Source organism: Gymnoscopelus braueri, assembly GCF_963280865.1.
Source record: "Gymnoscopelus braueri genome assembly, chromosome: 13".
NCBI classification, from domain to species: domain Eukaryota; kingdom Metazoa; phylum Chordata; class Actinopteri; order Myctophiformes; family Myctophidae; genus Gymnoscopelus; species Gymnoscopelus braueri.
In genome coordinates, this window is record NC_137615.1 from 19,159,376 (window position 1) to 19,182,119 (window position 22,744).

The 22,744-nt window shown below is 42.9% G+C and overlaps 1 protein-coding gene across 1 annotated transcript; it reads right to left on the minus strand.

The window, feature by feature from the left end:
* Nucleotides 1-5,838: 5,838 nt before the first annotated feature.
* LOC308099447 (uncharacterized protein) lies at nt 5,839-9,040 on the minus strand (the record flags this gene model as incomplete). Its single annotated transcript, XM_080448190.1, has 6 exons — nt 5,839-5,892; nt 6,630-6,759; nt 6,950-7,118; nt 7,306-8,460; nt 8,582-8,665; nt 8,839-9,040. The coding sequence occupies 5 exons, from the start codon at nt 9,038-9,040 to the stop codon at nt 6,633-6,635; spliced, it is 1,737 nt and encodes a 578-aa protein (XP_080304316.1). The 3' UTR covers nt 5,839-5,892; nt 6,630-6,632.
* Between the last annotated feature and the right edge of the window lie 13,704 nt (nt 9,041-22,744).

Below are 22,744 nucleotides of genomic sequence, written 5' to 3' on the forward strand. Positions count from 1 at the left end.
GTTCAAGATTGAGCACCGGCCTGGGGCTCGCCACTCCAACGCAGACGCCCTCTCGCGTCGGCCGTGTGCGGCGAAGGGATGCCGCTACTGCGAGCGGAGAGAGGCGCGGGAGCTGGAACGGCGTGCGGAGGGGGAGGAGTGCGCGGCCGTCAGACGGGTCGAAGAGGTCGTCTGCAGGGAGCTGCAGACAGTGACAAACGCTGAATGGCGACACGAGCAAGAGAGCGATCCAGATCTACAGCCTGTCTTGCAGTGGGTGGAGGCCCAGCAGCGTCCACCATGGGAGGTGGTGGCGCCCTTCTCCAAGGCGACAAGGGGTCTGTGGACCATGTTTGATTCACTGTGGCTGTCTGTCTGTCTGTCTGTCTGTCTGTATGTCTGTCTATCTATCTATGTATCTATGTATCTATAGTGTATGTATGTATGTTATGTGTTATGTGTGTGCGCATGCATGTGTGTGTGCGTGCGTGCGCGTGTGCGTGTGTGTGTGTGTGTGTGTGTGTGTGTGTGTGTGTGTGTGTGTGTGTGCGTGTGTGTGTGTGTGTGTGTGTGAAAATGATCCTGTTGAACATAATAATGAGTGGAGAGCAGCACATTTATCATGCTGTGGAGGATGTGTAGATGTAGTATAAAATGACTCACTGTGCTTTACTTATTAAACAACAAGCCCCCCCCTGCAGACTTTCTGAATGGATGAAAAACACTTTCAGTGGGTTTACAGCCCTGCTCTTATTAGCATTATTCTTCGTTCGGTATGCTGTGGGTCATTCAAATGCCCGACTTTTAATCTTTGCTGTATGGATTCTTCAAAGTGATTTAAATCAATAAACTGCTACAATTACATTTACACACCCACCTGATTATACTCTCCCAGCCTGCGATATATTTGGTGCCACATTCATCCACTTACCCAGTTGAACCCTCGCCTCCCTATTCTGGGGGGAAATTTGCAGAAAATAGAAGATCTACAAGCTCACAACGCTTGTAGACCCCCATCTGAAAAGATTTTGTGCCAGGGGGACCCCCATAAGATAAGATTTGTGTTGTTAAACATTTTCAAAACTATTCAAAGATTATTATTATTATTATTATTATTATTATTATTATTATTAATTTTAAATTGGCACTGTAAAAGCTTTTGTCATCTCTAAATTAGCCCCCTTGGGAGCTTGTAGATTGGCTATTTTCAAATAGCCAAAGTAGGGCTAAAATATTTAGCTGTGAACCCCTTGGAAACCCCCTCAAGGACCCTTGGGGGTCCCTAGACCCGACTACACAGCTCTGTACAAATGTCATGTCTACACTGTAGTTGTTTGGCGGTCTTCAAATATTTATGGCTGGTCTCAAATCAGTGATTACAAGTTGTTTGAGTTATATATGTGCCATATCAAGTGGACACATCATAAATATAATGTGACACAAACACCCCTTTCCTTATGGAAATAAGACTGGGGGGAAAAGCTATTATGCATAAACAAACCTTGCAGATAAGATTATTGTATCATGGATGGGACTCATTTTTATTTCATATCAGAAGCATTCTTCAATGGTTTGCATTTATATTCATCAACATATCCTTATTGTTGTAGTCGTGGAGATAAAATAGACCTAAATGCGTACGCGTCAGACCAACATATCACCATTTCCCCTCCACCTTTATCCTCCTATAATTCCACAAACCTCTGAGACCAAACCTCTGAGACCAAAAATTGTTCTGCCCGGTTCTCCTCAGTGCCTGGAGCTATTGATCTCAAATTGCACAGCCATTGACCATTACCAGTACCAGGTAGTTGTGTTAGTCTGTCCCCATGTGTTTTGTATCTTATTTTGTCATAGTGTTCTTGGGCCTTCCTGTCTGCCTTTGTAGATTTGTACCTGTGTTGTCTCATCCCACTCTGATTGGTTAACTTGTTCACCTGTGTTCTGTTCGTATCATCCAATCCTGTGTTGATTGTACTTTGAGTTCACCTGTGTCTAGTTAGTTCTCTGCTTATATACAACCCTCTGTTTACATTTGGAGTTGTTGGTCAATAATCCTGTATTGGAGTGAGCTTGTGTTTGGAACCTTTAGTTTATGAAAATGATTTTGAGTTAAACTGCTGTAGGCTATCATCCTGTGCTTGGGACCTGTTCTACTCTCACCTTGACATTAACAAGAGCTTGTGATTAAATAATAACTCCACTTTCTGAAAAGTAACGGTTTTGGACATGCATTACAATACAAGGTTTCCACCTAACAGCGATGATAGCCTATACCAGTAGTTCTCAAACATTTTCATGTCAAAGACCCGCAAATTGATATAGGCCAAGGACTCATATTTGCAAAGATTTCGTGCCAGGTACCCCCATAAGATTTGTGTTATTATAATGTTTCAAGATTATTCAATTTTCCCCCAAAAATAGCAGCAGATCAGTACGTGACACGCTCTGAGCTTGTAGATTGGCTTTTTTTGATTAAAGTCGTTAACCACTGGTTAAAGTAGTTAAACTGATTTAGATGCTAAATTGTCATTTTGTTGGGGACCCCCTGGAACCCCCTCATGGACTCATGGTTCATTTTGAGAACCATTGGCCTATACTAATCGTTTCTGTCGGGCAGAAATCTCTTCTCTCCATATTGTAGCTTTTTGCGTTTTTTCGTGAATCAACGCCCTACTCGATCATGCTACAGTGTCACACAAAAGCATCAGAAGTAGCAGATCCGCAAGCTCGAAACATGGAGCGAATCGACATGTTTTTAGCTTATAGATCTGCTACTCTTGATGTTTTTTTATTTGAATCCTGAAAAGTAACAGTTTTGGACATGAGGTTTCCACCCGTCAGAGACGATATATTTCCTCATTGTACATTTATGACAGGCCATTTCTGTTCATTCCCCCTTCCCCTTCTGTGAAGGACTACAGTAAAAGTACAACATGACATGCAACCAGCCTGTCTCTGCATAAGATACCATACAATATTGTTCCTCTCGGGCAGAAACCTTGTATCTCCATATTCGTAAATTAATGCCCTACTTCTGTCATTTACTACAGTTTCACACAAAAGTGGGGGAAATCGCAGCTCTACAAGTTTGCAATGCATCGTGTGCGACACATTGCGAGCCCGTAGATCTGCTATTTTTGCTATTTTAGAAAGACATTTTTGTGAAAGTGTGTCTGTGGATTTTACAAATTATTTTCTTCCATGTCCTGAAAACGAACTGTTCTTGACATACGAGGTTTCCACCTGACAGCGGCGATACGAGCCCAATACAACACGCTTCCTCTGTAGCTGTTGTCTCCGAATTAAGATTAATTACCGAACGGCCAAATGTGCTGAAACGGGGAGTTATATGCCCCAGGAGGAGTGCTTTGTCTCAGTTAGTGCAGCAGCTTTAGATTTGCACTCACATCTCGTGATGCTTAGCACAGCAGGTATGGCATTGACTGTCTGTGGCACGTTCCATGCTTTACACAAAATGCCAATGAATAAAACAACGACAAGCTTCAAAACGCTACTGAGGGCTCGCTGGAGATCATTAACCTTAGCTAACATTAACATACCGGCATCATTACTCATTGTCCGTTCACAACTTTGGCCACATGAATGTAGACCCTTTTTTTCTGTAAATGGTTTATACTGGTCTTTTTTAGACCAGTGGTTATCAAAGCGGTGTCCGGGGTCCCTCAGGGGTCCAGGGGGTCCCCAAGTCAACATTTTTTAATATTTTTAAAACATTTTAACAGCACGAATCTTGTATGTGCAAGTCCCCTGCACAAAATATTTTCAGATGGGGCAAAACATTTGGGGGTCCTTGACATGAAAAAAAGTTTGACAACCGCTGTTTTAATTTAGATCACTCACACATTATGTTTTGTATTTGGTCTCATTCCCTGCTGTTCAGGTTTAAAAAGTGTGGGAAAACACATTTGAAACTTGCTGGGCGTAGATCATTCAGCCTTGTGAAAACCACAGTGCCATTTAGTTTAGGATTTTAATATAAATAAATAAATGAGATAAATAATGAGATCCTTTCAAGTGCTGCATGTAAAAGTCGATTTTAACATGAAAAGTTAGATGAGGGATCGTAATAACGGCGACAAGTTCAGTGTCATTTTAATGATATGGAGAAAATCTAAACAGGCAATGTCTATGTTTATACTATACAATATGTGGCTTTAGTTGTGAATAGACGTTTTCCTTTAAAGAGACAAACAGGTCGCTGTTGTTCTCCCTTCAGGGGTTCACGCCTGAAGCTCCAGCCAGCCATCCTCTTTCTTATAGTCATACTCCCATCTTTTCCTCTATCTTTAGTTTCTTTCTGCCATCTTGATCCAAAATGGAGGTCAAGTGGGCCTGTGCAGCATTTATATACATGCTGCAAACTTCAATCTTCAACTTTATTGTCACATCACAAGTTATATGGAAGCGGATGCATTTGTTCTGTTTCTCTACTCAGTTATTCAGGATTTTATTATAACGCCAATATAACGCCCAGGATTCGAACACGGGTCTCCAATGTGCAAGCCAATCTTAACCACTAGCCTAAAGGGGAAAAGATACTGGGTTTTGGTCATCAGGCAGAGGCTCTAAGCCACTACTGCTACACTGTAAAAAAAAAAAATGTAAAAAAACAGGAAAATACTGGCAGCCGGGTTGCCATTTAAATTTTGTTAAAAATACAGAAAAACTTTGTAACTACTTTACAACACAATCCTGTAAAATCATTTTACAGTATAAAACGGTTTTATTTTACATTATTAACCAGTAAATACAACAAGCCTTTTCTGCTTAATTCAACCAATTATTAAGTAGCTTTTACATGCAGTTGTTGTAGATTTTGCATTATAAAATGTCTCAATTAACTTTTTTTTCTAAGAAATTTTAGATTTTATAGTGGTAAATACAGTAACTTTTACATAAAGTTCTTGTAGATTTTACATGAAATCCCATTAAATTACAAATAACATTTTTTATCTGTAAAAGCTGCATTATAAAATGTCTCAATTAACATTTTTTTCCTGCAAATAGTTAAAATAAACTTTTTTTTCGCAGCAATTTTTTGTTTTTATAGTGGTAAATATAGTAACCTTTACATGCAGCTGTATTTAGAGTGGTAAATACAATAGCTTTATTCTGCAGAAATTGCATTATCAGGGTGCTTTTACACCAATTAATTCATTCATATTTACATGCCGCTGTCGCTTATTGTACATTTAGTTCCATTCAATTCAATAACAGTGCTCAACTGTAAAAGTTGTATTAATGACACAGTGAAAACAAATTGTAAATACTGCAATAACTTTATTTTCAAGAATGAGCTTGAACTGCTATAAACATATACATTTTATGTACTTACAAATTGTGAAAATGTTGTAATGTAGCCTACAATATAGGCTAGGAATAACATCATTCCTTACAAGGTCTTAAAGATAGGTGCTGTAAATTCTGATGATTAAATTCTGATTATTATAGTGTATCAGTAACATGGGGTCTGACTGTCTCTCCACCTAATTAGCAAGACATTTTTCCCAGAACATTTAGACTGCTTGTACGAAGACAAATAAAAAGTATATCAAAAAAGGAGGGCAAGCTCCTAAACATGTCTTACATGTACTTTCAATTCAATTTTTCAATTTTATTTAAGTGTCAAATTACAACAAGTTGTATAAACAAAAATGTTATAAACTTAAACCCTAGCATATACTTTTGTGTACATCAAATCCAAAAACAAAAAAACAAAAAAAAGATTGGAGGGCGGTGGTGCAGTGTGTGTGTGTGTGTGAAGACACATCTGTGTGCACTGCATATTAAAGTTTAAAGGTTCCTGGAGTCAAGTTTCACGTGGGGGGGGGGGGGACGACGACGACGTTTGTCTTCTCCACTTTATCTGCATTGGTTGATGGATGACACCTGGGAAAATATAAGAAAAAATATATTAATAATGGGTGTGTATATCTAAGTACTGTGTGTGCGTGCGTGCATCACCCAACATCCACACCCGTTCTAACTACGAGTGTTAATGTAGTCGGTGCAGATTTAGAATGCATTTTGCAATTCTGTGGCTTCGTGATTGATCACAATCAACAGGAAGGCACTACTGCCGATGTAGTCTATCGGCGACTGGCACCTGACCGTCCCTCCCGTGAACAGCTGCCGGGGAGAGGCAAGTGGACCTGGCGGCTTCCCTGCGGTGTGTCCATCCGCCGTTGGAGCAGCGGTGGGTGGACTTCCAGGCCCTGGAGGTCCATAGGAGCGGTTGCGGAGGGCACTTTGTCACCGGGCAGACTGGGACTCGGAACTATGCCTTCTCTGGTGGTCCAGCATGGGACATGCCCAGACTGGTTGTTGGAGGGTTTTGACAGCTTGGGCAAAAGGACTGGCGAAGTGTTGTACCGTCTCTGCCACCATATATGGCGGAGAGACTGCTGAGTGACATTCTTGTTGTATCGTGAAGACATGTGCCATGAGATTGTGAATGTAACCTAACTGCACCTGTAATGTTAGTGTACTTTCTAATCGTGTGGACATAAAATGTCCGTTAATGAGCGTGTACTTACCATATGCATGTACATCTATGTACGCATCTCACTGTGTGTTTGTGTGTGTGTGTGTGTGTGTGTGTGTGTGTGTGTGGCCAACAATCTTACCATTCAAACATCACGCCACTCATGGTCCGACAGAGCCTGGATCAAGGTAGACACCCTAGGATTGACACTGAGACGTGCTTTTTTGCTCTCCACTTTAGTGCCTTTCTCTGGGTTGATTGAGAACATACACCTGCAGTCACAGAAGAAATGCATAGATTATAAAACAGCTATGTAAAGAAAAAACTAAAGTTGATCCTTTTTCTATTCAAGTTATTATATTAAAGCAACTTCATATGGCAAAGATTTTAATCAGGCAGCACTACTTTCTTTCAGTTAAATTAAGTGAAAATGCAGGAAAAAGCAAACCAAAAAATACACACCTCTGAAGAAACTCCAGGGTTGATGCCAGCGCTGATGGGTAGTGGATGTTGAAGCAATAGTAGCTTCCAAACATCATGCACACTGCTGACACGAAGGTGGGAATGTTGTCATGTACAATGACTTGGTCAACACTCAGCATATAACGTTTTGCTGAATAGCAGGACTTCCCTAAAAAAGGAGCAAAACAAAAAAACAAGTAATATTCAAATAAAATGTAACACAAACACATTAAAAAACAAGTAATATTCAAATAAAATGTAACACAAACACATTGAGACGTTTTTAGATTTTAAAATGTGTGTTTTACACAATAGACAGAACCGTAGAATGAAAAAAGAAAAAGAAAAAAACTTACCACACACAATGATGGCTGGAGTCAAGGGAACATTGTCCATCTGAACTTCCCGTGCCAGGCATGTTTGCTCCACATAACGGAACATTTCGTCCTCTTTCTCTTTAAAGTAGGCCATCAGAAGGAGCACCATCTCTTTTACATCATCAGACATACCACCCTGCTCTCCCCTCATCAATTTGTACTTTGTGTGGGCGTCCATGTACCTTTGGCTGATCTTTAGAGGATTGCGGTTCAAGTACTTCAGGAGACGTTCTCCCTTGACTTCCAGATTCCGTCCGAAAACCTCTTTCAGCTCAATTCCAGTAAGATTCTGGAAATGGACCACCATGCCAAGTTCCTGGAACCACAATGGCCACTCTGCCAGAAGGTCCTTGATGCTTTTCCCCTGGTTTACCTCTTTTCGTTGTGTGTAGAAAGTCGCCTTCATTAGACCTTTGACTTTATCTCGATCCACATCAGTTTGCTGATCCTCCATCATCTTCATTTTAGCTTTCTTCTGTAGCTGGCTCTGTGTGGTCTCTCCTAGGGGCAATAATTTTTGCTGCCAGTTGATGCACCCATATGTGTCCTGGACTGCTGCTCTTCGTTCAGGACTGACTTCGTCTGTGGTAGAGCCAGAATCAGATTCACCAAGCTTTCGTTTCCTCATGTGGGGAATCTCAGGTCGCCTCTGATTATTTATCCTACATATCAATTGTTTTTTTATAGAGTCATATCCTGTCCCAGGGACATCTCCTGCTATTACATCTTTCAGAGATTTGGGGTATTTTTCCACCATTTTTTTGGCAACTACCTCTGCGTGCTTGGACCCTAACTGAGAACATTTTTTCTTCATTGCAATGACCAGAATCCGGATCATCTCCTTTCTCAGTTTACTTGATGGTCCTTCTCCTCTCTCCAATGAGTGGATAAGTTCATCTGGGAACTGATCCCACGGTATCATGAAGCTCTCCACCCAGTCTCTGTCAGGACTTCGGAAGATGATGGAATCATTTGATGATAAACTTCTTGGTGAAAAAGACTGACAGGATGCAGACAGTCCTGATGATGCACCAGATGATGCAGCTGCACGAGATGATACTGATGCCAAAGATGACGGACCGGGCCATTCTGGTGAAGCAGCACTAGCTAAGCATCCGGTTTCAGGAGTCTGGTCTGAAAAACACATTCATACAAAGGCATACACATAAAGTTACACAATATGAATGTTTGTATATCACCGAATTACTTTGGCACTTGCATCCTGTATTTCAAAAGAAACACTCAAAGTGTGTACCAGATGATATTGACGCCCCAGATGACGGACCAGGGCATCCAGGTGAACCACCACTACCTGAGCAGCTGGTTTCAGGAGTCTGGTCTGCAAAACACACATACATTTCATTTATATTAATGCATTTTACTGTGCGTCTTCATTTCAATTTACTGTATGTGCACATACAGAGACATACGTTTCCTGTGTACGTATATGTGCGCGTGCTATGGAACATAAATCAAGTTTAAGCCATATTTACAATGCAATAATTTACTTACATTTCTGCTTCCAAGCCTCAAGGAGCTTTCGGGCTTGAATTGGCCTCAATGATGACAGCAAATCGTCTTCTGAAAGAAACTGAAAATCATCAGATGTCTCCACCCCCAATTCCTGTAATTTCTCTTCTAGAATCTTGACAATGACCTCTGAAAGGTCAGGTAGGACCGCAGTAATGGCGTTGTGTAGGAATGTCTCCTCCATTGCTGGAATGGGAAGAAAACATTACATTTTTCAAAAGCATTAATGACAAGACTACAGTAATTTGACAATATATATCATATATGTACACACACACTGTATATGCATTTTCTTTTTTTCTTGTGCATGGCCTCCATCACAGTGTCTTAGATAATGTTTATTTCGACAACACACTGTGTTTCAGCGGAATGACTTGGTGCCCGTTAAGAATGTATGATGTTAAAGGATAAAAATCTACCAAGTCATTAATGTAAAGACATTGTAACTTTGTACTCGGTTTTCTCACTGAGTATAGATGGTATTCAGAATAATAGTGAGATTCATGGATTTCCATCACAAAATAAACAGTTGCATCATTTTGAATTAAAATCATGAGCAGTTCTCCAAACTCCATGGACTCATCATTTTGTGAGACAAGGAAATGCCCTTTTTTATAAGATGTGCCTTTATACAGTATGTCAGTGGAAACAATAGTATTGTTTTCTGAAAAACAAAACTCTCTCACTGCATGTTGAATTGTCTCACTGTAGAGATTTTGATAAAACCTACAACTGTCTTTAACTTGCAGAATTAATCCTGGCCGAGCTATGATATATGAATGAAACAGCTGATGTCGTTCAGATAAAGTTTGGCAGATGTTCTTAAAGTTTTTCAAATGCCTGGCACATCTCTTAAAGTAACAGTGTTTACTTTCAAAGCGCATCGTCCATAATCTTATCAAGGGTCCAAATTTCAAAATTAATGCCGGATAGTGGCGCAGGTAATGGTGTTTTGGTTTTAGTTTATTCTTAGGAAACAAAGTCTTTCTTGAATCCAAATATTCCTGTATTAGAATTTCAAGATAGGCTACCTCTGCTGACGAAATCTTTTGTGCACATATAAATTCAACGATATCTTTAAGCTGGAGAGTTAACTGCCAGACTTCATCATCTGGGTTTTTCACTTTGTCACCAATTAATACAGGCAACAACCGTAAAAAATTCCAATTCTGGACGGCTTGACCTGAAAGCTTGAATACCTTAGAGTTGACAACACAAGGCTTTGTCAAAGCATCCGACCCTTTGTATTTGAACTGCTTGATACGTCGGTTCAAATCTGAATAAGTAAGCCATTTCTTTTGCTTAATTAGATACTTCAAGTACAGTGCAACATCAAATGATAACACACCCTCAAACATGTCATGGCCTAAACAAGGTGGTAGACCTGGCTGGCATACATGATAAGATTTTAGTGCATTGAAAACAGAGTTTACCTTTATGCCTTTGATGTGCTCACTGCCTCCTGCTTCTAGGTCACCAACAGTAGTGTCATAAGATTCAGGTGTGCGCTGTGGACCAAGAACATTTGGGTCATCACTCTGAAACTCTCTTAGTGTGATTTCACAATACCTGCAAAAGTACTGGGCTTTACTGAAGTTTTCAACAAATCCACCAATGCCGTGTGAACCCAAATTATCCCCAAGAATACTAAACAGGGCGCCTTTTACTGTATCACCACCTACAATGATTCCATTTTCTTCCAAATCTTTTAAATCCACCAACAGCTCTGAGAAAACTTTAGCACTTTTAAATGTTTTCAAGTCACTTTCTATACAAAGTTGCACAAGGGACATGTGATCAGTATTGGATCTCAAATGAATAGGTAAATTAGCCAGAGTCACATAGACTGCAAGAATCTTGTGTTTTTTTTTTGCAGAGCCCAATGGATTGACTATTTCAAAAGCATCTTGGTACAGAATTAATTTTAGGCATCCAGGGTTTTTTATAAAGAACGGGTTGGACTTAAAAGTTTTTCCATCACTTACGTCATTAAAAACATCTGAGTCTGTTTCACAAGATTGCTGTTGTGACACTGAATGCTTCCATAGTTCTGATTCTAATAAGCCAATTAGTGTTTGTTTCACAGGTACATAATAAGCAAACCGTGGAATCATATTTTCATCAGTTCCTAGTGGTATTTTTTTAGGCTCCACATAATGAAACATGCTTTTGAATGCCTGGCCTCTTGAATATATTGTCCTCAGTGGTCCCTTATGACAGACAGAGAACAGATCTGACTGCTTCACACAGTCACTGATTTTAGTAATGACATCATCTGTTAGACACATGTCCTTTTTTAAAAGTGAATGTAATTTACTTAAAGTGTAATCCTGTCCCAACTCATACACATTCTGCATCTCTTCGACAATTGTCTGTATTGTTGAAGCTGGAAGAAGGAGTTGCCCTTGCAATTTTAGGTAGAATAGAGACATATTTCTAAGATAAGCCTCATTGAAATTATTTGGTAATTCCATGCTATCAATTGCATCATTTGAGCTCTGGGGGGCAGCATTCCCATTGTCACATGCTGACTCAGCAGATTCAGAAGGTAGAGATTCTGTAAGCATACTGTCAAACGTATATCCTTTGTGTTTCCTGGACATATGAGCAGTAAATGATGACTTCACATTAAATGTATTTTTACATCCAGTAACCGGACATGTCACAACTCTTCCCTCCAGCAAATGCTGTTTTAAGTGTGAAATATATTCTTTCACTGTCTGAAATTGACAGTCACATAGTGAAATAGTGCAGGGACATTATGATGGCGGTAAAAATGACTTCTAAACGATCCATAAGTTGTAAATGTCCTCTTGCAGCCAGGGCCTTCACATTTGAATAAGCATGACTCGTTTCTATGTATTTTACAATGCAAAATATAGCCACGCAAAGTCTCTATATTAGAGCTGCAAAAACGGCATGTGATCATTTTGAGCTAAATAGGGTTTTACTGTACCTTGCTCAAACGTTGCCAAACATCCAGAATGGAAGGAGAAAACGTCAGCAGAATTAACACCTGTTTGTGTTAATATTACAGCAAATGAAGAGAATGACAGTTCACTAACAGTTAGTTAGTTAAAGTTTTGACAAAACAAACTCTTAAGAAAAATAAATCAACAGGTGCGTTGTCTAGGCTTGTCTGTGCTTCACTGCTTGTAAGCTAAGCACAGAATGGGCTGCAACCAGTTACTTCCTTCTGTTTGTTCTGTCTAAACCTCCCAGGTGTTTCTGATTGCTCTGCTCTGTGATTTGAGGAGGCAGTTTTTTGAATTGAACAGAGGAGGGAGGTTATTTTTACAGGAATGTAAATTGAATGGAAATCATATTAAATTGAAAATGGCCTCAAAGCACATGTATCAAATGACATTATTCTGTAATGGCAAAACTGGAACTATTCCTTCCATCATTTACAATTGATTAACAATTAATATAATGCCAAACAATAAGAATACAAAAAAAATTACAGCTATAGGCCTATGGAACAGATTAACCAAAGTATTGACCTGATTATTTCCATAATATGATACTCTACATCTCAGAGGCAAATATGTATTTGACTGGTTTAGTCACTAGTTTGTTTGCATATTCAGATTATTAATACAAAGTATAAATGATACATTCTATGTATTATTATAGGTTAATCCCCCCAGCAGCACATCAAGTAATCAGACACACTTTTACCACCTAAAAATGTATTTATTTAATTACAATGATGAAATGGGCCTCTCTGCATAATAAAGTATTTTTTTTATCTTTTGTACTTTATTTTGAGGACAATACCTTTTGACTGCAGGATGGATGGATGATAAACAGATACCACTTTCAACTTGGCATCTCTATTTTAGACCTGATCACTAAGCTTACAACAATCAGCTTGTAGATCTGCTATTTTCGCTGTGTAACAGTCTATGGGCCTCTGTGTCTGAGATGGCTTGGGCCTCCCACACATGCAGTATATAAATGCCACAACCAACCAGCCACCCAATGAATGTGCACACACTACACAACTGTCTGTTTTTATTTACAGGAAACCAACACTGTTACAATGCATAATTTCCATATGACTGAGGAGATAACATTGTCATGGAAAAAGTAATCTAAACTATAAACTGGCTTATGGAACAACACAAAACACATATTGACAACAAATGCCCTTCTTACCTACAGTGTAAAAGGGACTGGGCAACAACAAACATCCAGTATAGAATCATCTCTGGATGATGTTATAGTTAATGACAGGGGGCTAGGGTTTAATCGCGTTGTGAGCTTGTAACTCTGCTATTTTGGGTGAATGTTCCACCCAGAATAGGGATGCTGGAGTGTTTGTCAAGTATGAAGTTATTTTCAATCTGTCGTAATGGAAACTACTATTCTCTTAAGTTTTCCTTGTGACACATAAAGTATCTTAGGGGAAAGATTTACATATTTACGTAGCAATATGATATAAAATAAGGTTCTATAAAGTAACAATGTAATGCAGTGGTGCCTTAGATGAAAAAGTTATTTACAGGGGTGACCTGAGACAAAAAAGTTTCAGAACCACTGCTGTATCTGTCTGTCTGCCTGTGTCCCAATATATATTGAGATCTCTGTATCTGTCTGTCTGCCTGTGTCCCTTTCATGCACATACATGGAGATGTCCATGTCCCTTTTATGCCCATACGTATATGGAGATCCCTGGTTAATAATGCCCATATATGAGCATACCGGGGGGATCGGCGGTTCTGGAAAGTCCTTGTGCAGTGTCTGTGGAGAATGTGTGTTGAATGTCTGAAGAGTGCAAACTGACTGTGAAAAGTGGACTAAGTAATCAGATGGCAGGTGTAGGGAATTCAACAGGTGTAGGGAATTTTGCAAATCAAGCTTAGGGGTTGGCAATCAATGGACTCCAATGAGCCCTCTTGAACCTAAGGCTCTCAGATTTGCCTACTTTGCCTGTTCATGAAACATGCCTCTCTATACACTGACCTTTGGGCCCCTGGACCTGGGCCTAACAGGTCCAATCAGGGAAATATGGCTTAAAGGGGAACATCTTTTGCACATATTGGTACACTTTTATTTGACACACAGGCACAAAACCAACTCAACACCAAGGGTCAGTTAGAGCAGTGTTTCTCAAAGTGGGTGATGTGTCATTATTCCGACAGCCCATTTAGTCCGACCCCATTATAACTAACCCTATCCCTAACCCTAACTGCACGCAAACCTAATGGTCGGACTAATGGGATGTCGGACTTATGGGCAGTCCCCATGCACCTTAGGGTGCCCTGACACAAGTCCAGGGGTGCTGCAGAATACTTTGATAATATTTGGAATGTATCAATATCACTTCAGTTTAACGACAATCTACACCAAATCTCTTCTCCAAAAATAGCAGATCTACAAGCTGACGCGTTGTGAGCTTGTAGATCTGCTATTTTTGGTGAATGTTCTACCCTGAATATGGATGATGGGGCTCAAGTGGTTAAACGTCAAATATAAAGTTATTATCGGTCCTATATGGAAATGGATATTCTCTCAAGGCATACTCAAAGACATACTGTATATTAAGGGGAAAGATTTACCTATTTGCGTACTGTAATATGACATAAATGTAGGTATTTAAGATGTCCCTTGTGCTACTTTGTACAGAAAATGACAAACTATTTGGAAGTGCCAAGGTTTTCTCAGATGTCAGTGGATTTAAAAGATTCTAGGTGTTAAAAGATTCTAGATGTTTGAGGGTGTGTTAACTTATCATATGATGCTGCACTGTAATTGAAGTTGGAACTGCTTTGGATACATTCAACTCCATTTATATTTTACCAACCTGTCGAGAGAGAGAGAGATGAGTGAATCCTTGTACTTACTTGCCTGTCTGTCTGTCTGTCTGAATCCCTGTGGGGGGGATAATGGTTAGATTTATTTCACTATGCATACACCTTTACAACACTCATACTTCCTATCTTTGTTTTGAGCTAAATAAAACAATATATTAACTTATCTGCTATAAATACTGAATATGAAAATGAGAGAAATGTATCTTTGGAGAAAAAAAAAGAGAGGGAACTTACCTTTCTCAGGTCAATCTCTTTACAGCAGTATTTAGATGTTGCTTTCACTGTAAAACTCTTAATAAAAAATGGCCGCAGTGCAAACACCTTTGTATTTCCTAAGCTTGTAATAGGGTTTATTTTTGGAAAACAATAAATAAATCAGTTTCCTTAGCTGCTTTTACAGCTAAACGGCGTTAGTTGACCTGTATTTGTCAGTGGAATTGAGTGGAATTCAATGTCCAAAACACAACAACTGCTTGTAAATGTTACAGAAATGTTAGTTTTATGCTAATTCAGCAGTAAATGGTTGTTGTATTTACACTTTAAAATGTAAATCTTGCAGAAACAAACCATTAATTTACAGACTTATATTGTGGATTTTACAGTAAAAAATAAGGAAATTGTTAGGTATTTTTCAGTGAAATTGAAAGGGATTCAATGTATAATATACGACAACTAATAACATATTAATTAGTAAAACGTAATACAGTTTATTTCTGTAAAAAGATATCTACCTGTTATAACATGTTTTTTTTACATTGTAATGGTGTAATTCTTACTATATTGTATAGTTTTTTCAAATTACAGTTTTTCAATGTATATATTACAATAATCTGTAAATTTACAGAGATGTGTTGTTATTTTAACAAAAAAACACTATAAAATGCTTTTACGTACACATTATTTTAATTTATAGAATAACACTGTAAATTAAACATTTTTTCATAGTTTTTTTAATTTACAGTTTTTCACTGTATAATTTGCAGCATTTCCATGCTTTTTTACAGTTTTTTTTTACAGTGTATGTGTGTGTGCGTGTGCTAGCAAGCGGGTATATGTGCGTGCATGTGCATGGTTTAGTATACTGAATTTATTGTCGACTCTACACCTTTACTTTTTACCTGCATTATTTTGTGCTACTGTAACAACCTGAATTCCTGCCTTCCGTGATTAATAGTGTTATCCTATCCTATATAGACTGAGCAAATCATTGAGAGTGTTCTCATTTTAACATTGTCTCCTGGTATGGGAACCTCTCAATTAAAGATAGGAACAAGCTCACCCAAGTAGTCAACCAGGCCAGTAGATCATTGGAGACGAACAATTGCAACTTCAGGACAACCGCTCCATAACCAAAAAGGCAATTCAGGTTTACAATGACTCTACCCACCATCTTCGCCCTTCATTCAAGCTGTTGATTGATTGATTGATGTACTTTATTTAGTAAGACATGAGAAACAGTACAAGGAAGTACAATTGACAATACAAGGTCTACTAAATTGTATAACTCGTAAAGTACTAAGCTTGTTTAAAATGAGTTCCCACGCACACACATCATGATGACATATACAGTAAGAGACAGACACATATACACTACTATACAGAACGGTGGGTTACATCCGATGTAACCCTGGTTCTCTGAGTGGAGAGACTGGCTCTCCACTACATATTATTCAATATGTACGGGAACTGACCCCCAGGGGCAGTGCTCGTGGATACTCTTTAAGACACATCACATATGGTGGCCCTGCCCTGATTTGCAATCAGTGGGGTATTTAAGCCCCACCCCAGCAGAGCCACTTCGATTAACTTTGATTGACACGAATTTCGGAGCGGCTGATTCGTGGAGAGCCAGTCTCTCCACTCAGAGAACCAGGGTTACATCGGATGTAACCCACCGTTCTCTTTCGTGGTCGAGACTGGCTCTCCACTACATATTATTCAATATGTACGGGAACTCTCTAAGACACACCGCGAGGAAATAAGCAGACCCAGCCGCCCCCGGGGCTGCCCGAAGCAGTTTAAGCCCGAAGTATCAGAGCCCAAGCGTGCTCCAAAATCCTACCATCCAACAAAGTATGTAATGCTCGTGGCCTAGGCGCAAGACGCTACCTAGGCCCAGCTGGCGACAGGCCAGTCAACTGATTAGCCACCTAGCCCGCAAGACGCAGGGCTAGCTTACTATGCACGACATCACTCCGAGCCCGGCCCGTCCTACGGGAGCCAGGGTCTCGGAGGCACGGTGAGTATGACCTGCTCCACCGCCTGGAGCCCAGCACTCGCTCCGTGAATGGGGTGCTGCCTGCCACGCTCAGTCGGTAGAACCGGGTGAATGTAGACGGAGTCGACCATGTTGCTGCTGTGCGGATCTCTGTCAGAGACGCACCATTCCACAGCACCCAGGAGGCCGCCGTCCCACGGGTGGAGTGTGCCCGCACCTAGGCGGCACTGGTACTCCTGCCCGCCTGTATGCCTGCTGGATCATTTCTGTGATCCAGCGGGACAGCCTAGCCTTTGCCAGTGGTCCAAGCACTCCTGCTTCAGCACCCGAAGAGCTGGTCTGTTACTCTGTGGGCCTGTGTGGCCCTGACGTACGACACTAAGCTCTAACAGGGCAGAGTGGGAACCGACTCTGTCTTTGTACTCCATCTGTCTGCATGTCAAAGAGGGACAGAGCTCAAACACCAGATTGGGATATACCTCTGAGAGAACTTTGGGGAGAAAGGCCAGGATGGGGCGTAACACTGCTCCTCCATCATCTGGGCCTAGACCTGCAAAGCTCCTCATGGACTGACAGAGCTTGCAACTCCACAATTCTCCTTGCAGATACGACTGGTGAAGGCCATGTCCTGCTGCGGAGCCCAGCACGCACTCAGTGATAGGGGTGCTGGCTACCACACCCATGCAGTAGAACCTGATAAATGCGGACGGCGTCAAACAGGAGCCGTCACACAGATCTCAGATAGAGGGGCACCTCGCCAGAAGCCCATGAGGCAGCGAGGCCCTGTGTGGAATGTGCACACATTCCTGTTGGGGCTGGCCTACCTGCCCACCTATACGCCTGCTGGATTGTTTCTCAACCCATTGAGGGAGCCCAGCCTTGGAGACCATCTGCCCAAGGCAGTTAGGTCCATACACACTTCCAAGGCCCTGACAGGGCCCAACAGTGACTGCAACCCTGCTTCACTGCCCTGAGGGGGTGGGAAGGGTGCAGTTCAATCGACTGACTCGTACTCTGATCAGGCCATAGGGTGGAATGCAGGGATTGACACCAGCACCACCCAAGCATTGCCATGTAGGAAGCGTCAGCATCTCTCATAAACGACAGGGACATTCTTGTAGCTGAGAAAGTTAACAGCAAGAATGCTGCCTCGAGAGAAGCCATTGCAGCCCAAGTGTTCACAGGCTCAGATGCCCCATGCCGCAAGGCACTGAAGGCACACGGTACCACCTCCTGTGGGGGGACTGCTGGCCTACCGTGAGAGGGCCACGAGCCCCCTTCGGCAACTGGGTAATTTACATGTTGCCCTTGTTTGGGACCGTCGTGTCACTGGCTGATCCCCAGCGCAGCGACACAATTATCTTGGGATGAGGAGGGAGCTCACTCCGTGGCTCACACGACCACGCCGGCTTCCGCCCTGCAGAACTACATTCAGGTGCGTAACTGGCCATGCCGTAGCACACCCGTATGGTGCGTTCTGCTCACCCCTGACAGTCTCTGCATGCTCCACTGTGTCACCGTCCTGACGGGACTACATACCCGAACGCGTTAGCAGACCCCGCCAGCAATACGCCCGTATGGTGCATGACTGTAAATGACAAGGAATGCACTGGCCGCATGTTCAGGAGAGCCGGGGGCACAATGTGTGCCGTGGCTGCCATCAGCCCCAAAGGGCGTAGGCACAGCCTCCAGGTCAACCTGGCCCTCAATCTGAAAATCACCAGTACGCCCCGCCCAGTGTTCCCACTGACGGGACCCCGCCACGGACGCGTAAACCGACACAATCGGTGATACGCCGTAAAGCAGGCTATAATGACTGTCCACACCAGTGGTGGAGAAAGTACTCTATTACTTCGGCAAGCTGCTCACAGCCCCGCCGGAGCATTCCTGCCATCACCTCCCGTGCACATCCACGAGCCTCCTTAGCTCGTTGTAGCCGGGCACTGGCCTCTTGGCCTAACATGGCCGATGGCTCAATAGGCCGCTTCATCGGACAAGCTCGGTCCTCCTGCCGCAGCTTGGACTAGGACCGCCACCGATGGCGCCTCACCGGCCGGAGAGCAGCCATACTCCATAAAGGTCAGGGCTATTATGGTCACGCAAGCGCCGCGTAAGCGCGCGCTGATACAGTGACGGAATAGCCTCTGTGTTTGGCTAGCTGCGTCCGGATAGCCATGGCTCTGTGCATTCTCGGGATGAGCAAGGAGCTTACTCCGTGGCTTCACACCGATGACCGGATTCTACCACGCAGAATTACACCTAGGTGTGTAGACGGCCCCGCCGTGCCACACACCATATATGGTGCGCTCCGCTCGCCCCTGACAGTACGGATGTGCTCCGCTGGAATCACCAAACCCGGTTCTCCAGCGAACTACGCTACAGCGCGTAAACCGACACAGTCGGCGATACGCTGTATAGCGTGCAACGACTGATTCAGGGGACCCCTGGCAGACCCGCCACGGACGCGTAAACCGACCCAACCGGTGATACGCCGTATAGCGGGCTATAATGGCCGGGGATTGGCCGCCCAGTTTGTGTACAACAGACCAGCACGTCCTGTCTGTGTCACTGGCAGATCGACAGACAGAACTACACCACGGTCGCGCGAACTGACCCCGTCAGCGATACGCCGTATAGTGCGTTATTACACCTGAACGCAGAAGCTGCCGAACCTGGCACCAATACGCTCGTATGGTGCGGCTCTGCCACCCTGGGACGTTCAGTCTGTTGGGTTGCAGTGGAAACGGCTTGCCTCTAGACGACAGGCACCTGGCCTGCTTAGCCTTAGCTGGCAAGGCCAATTTCTTTTCATATGTATATATATATACATCTATATTTGTATACATACATTTTATTCGTTAGGATGGATGCCCATATCAAACTCAATGTCCAGCAGTTTGTCTTGTGTCTCCAGCAGAGTTTCTAGTGTCTCCATCTTCCCCTGGAAGAGGTTGCACCTGAACTCTGCAGCCGCACTGAGGCGCTCCAACACGAAGACTCTGACATTTCTACTCCAAACTCTTTCGTTGTTGTGGAACGCGCGCCACAATGCAGAATTGCACCTAGGTGTGGACGGCTCCGCCGTGCAACACACCATATATGGTGCCCCCCGCTTCGTGGGTTGGAGAGAAAACGACTGCCGGCAGGATAAAGCAATTCATCCACGCAGAGGGGTCCAGACTACCCGTGCGCGCATGATCCATCCCCAAGCAAAACATACATCTATCGTGGCCGTCCTCCAAGGGCATCTTTACCCCACAGCCCAGACAGACGTGGGGCGCTGGGCTGGCCATGTTTGCTATATTATTTAAGCCATGTATGCTTATCTATATACCTAAATAAATAGGTATATATTCGTAAACGTATGTATTTGTATATCCATACACTTATATACTCAATACTCGAATATTTGTATACTCATATACTTAATATTCGCCCATTTATATATTCGTATATTAATACACTTACTCTATCAGTATATGAGCAGAGCCAAGTGTCTCTTTATCTTTATTTCACTTATTTACCGTGAAAGTATTTATTTGTATATTTATATACTCATACAAAGTCAGTGAATTGCAACGAGTGCAGTGACTGCCAGGAGAACTCCTGACCTAGCGCCACACTGCCCTCTTGTGACCTGTGGGGCACAGTGCAGCCCTCTCCTAGGGCGCACCTAGGCCCCTCCCCCTACGTTGACGCCTTGCGTGTTGCGTCAACGCGGAAGTAACCAGGGACACGCTGCAACTTTTCTCTGTTTGTTTGTTTCTCTTTTCACTTGGCTCCGCCGAGGGCTTCTCGGACCGCGGCGGTGATGATAACCGGCAGTAGATGGCCCGGAGGTCCGCCGACTGGGTCAGCCTCGCTCGGGTTTTACGGTCTACCTCGGTACCGCGCCGTGGCGGCGATCCAAGCGCTCAACCGCTTCACGGGGTTGGCTTCCCACTTGGGTCGCTCCAGCAAACCAGCAGCCGCCCTGGTCCGCCCTCTGACTGGGTCAGACTCGGAACCAGGCTGCAGCCGCGGCGATGGCGATGCCGGCGATCCAAGCGTTCGGCCGACAGACGGCTTCCCACTTGGTCACTCGAGCAGAACAGCAGCCGCCCTGATCCGCCCTCTGACTGGGTCAGACTCGGAACCAGGGTGCACGCCGCGCGCCAGGAATGTACTTTTGTTGGTGTGAAATATGACAGCGAAGCGTCCCGAGAGGAGCCTCGCCAGACCTGCTCTCTACCAAAGGTAAGTGGACCACGCTGCCAAACACCCGTTCTGTACTGTTTTCGTCTTAAACTGAGCCCACAAAGCGTCTGCACTCGTGGAAATCAAAGAATCGAAGTGGCTCTGCTGGGGTGGGGCTTAAATACCCCACTGATTGCAAATCAGGGCAGGGCCACCATATGTGATGTGTCTTAAAGAGTATCCACGAGCACTGCCCCTGGGGGTCAGTTCCCGTACATATTGAATAATATGTAGTGGAGAGCCAGTCTCGACCACGAAAGAGAACGTCATACAGTCAGTTTACAGGTTACTGGTAAGACACATAAGAAATGTGTAAAAAAGGAAAAATAGAAGAGTTCGGGGGTGGGGGGGGGGGGGTAGGTTAAGACTTTGACAGGGGCCAGTTTGTAATTGCAGCCTCCTGAAGGTGTTTCTTTAGGGCAGTTTTGAAAGTTAGTAGGGTTTTACACTCCTTTACTCCTTTCGGTAGGGCATTCCACATTTTTGTTGCTCTGATATTGTGATTGTGGACTTCATTTACGTTTTTGAAGTTTTTTGACAGGTACAGGGGGATCCCAATGTTGTGTCGTATTTTGTAGACTAGGCCCATTGCAAGTTGCTGTACTCTGTCCTCAACCCTGAGCCATCCAACCCTACCGAAGTGAGCCGGGGTTAGATGGGTTTTGAGTTTGAGGCCAAGAAGTAGCCTTACTAGTTTGTTTCGGGAAGTTTGGAGCCTTATTTTTGAGGCCTTGGTGGGTGGTGTTGTGATACCATGAGGAGCATGCATAATCGAAATGACCTTGTATGAGGGCCCCTGCAAGAATCATTCATACTGACTAGGGGGAGAATCCTATACAAATAGCGTGTTCTTTGGTTGACCTTTTTGATCACTCTTTGGGCCATTTTATCACCAGAGAGGTTAGCCTCCAAGATGGAACCCAGGTAGGTAATTTCGTCCTTTCTTGAGATAACTTCAACACCCGCTTTGATTGTGAAGCTCTCAACCTTGTTAAGGTTAGCACTGGACCCAAAGAGAATGGATTCAGTTTTACCCAGGTGTAATGATATTTTCTTGTCAGCGAGCCAGATGCGGATCGTGTCGAGTTCAGAGCTGAGAGTTTTCTCAACCTGCAGCCTGTCCCTGTCCGAGACCAGCAGAGCCGAGTCATCTAGGAACAGGAACAGCTTGCAGTTGCAAGCTGAAGACATATCGTTCACATAACAGGAAGAGTAAAGGTCCTAGTATGCTTCCCTGCGGAACTCCACATGTCACTGGGAGGTGGGGACTGGGTTCCGTTTACTTCAACCACTTGTTCCCTCCCCTCCCCTCCCCTCTGTTACCATCAGGCAGGAGGCTTGGAGTACCATCTACGAGTTTGTGCCATCTACAGTGGATATTTTAAATAAGAAATGTTTAAATAGCTCTACGACCTAATCCCTACAGCCCATGATCACTGTTGCTGTGTTATGGTAATGCATTTTTTGTATTTGTATTATATGTATTAATGATATTTTGTATTATTGTATACTGGCTGCCAGTGTGCCAAAGGCACATTTCCATTACATGTTAAATTTAGTGGACAATAAAGTTTTCTTTATCTGCATCCTTACTTCATATAAGTCACATTCAGGT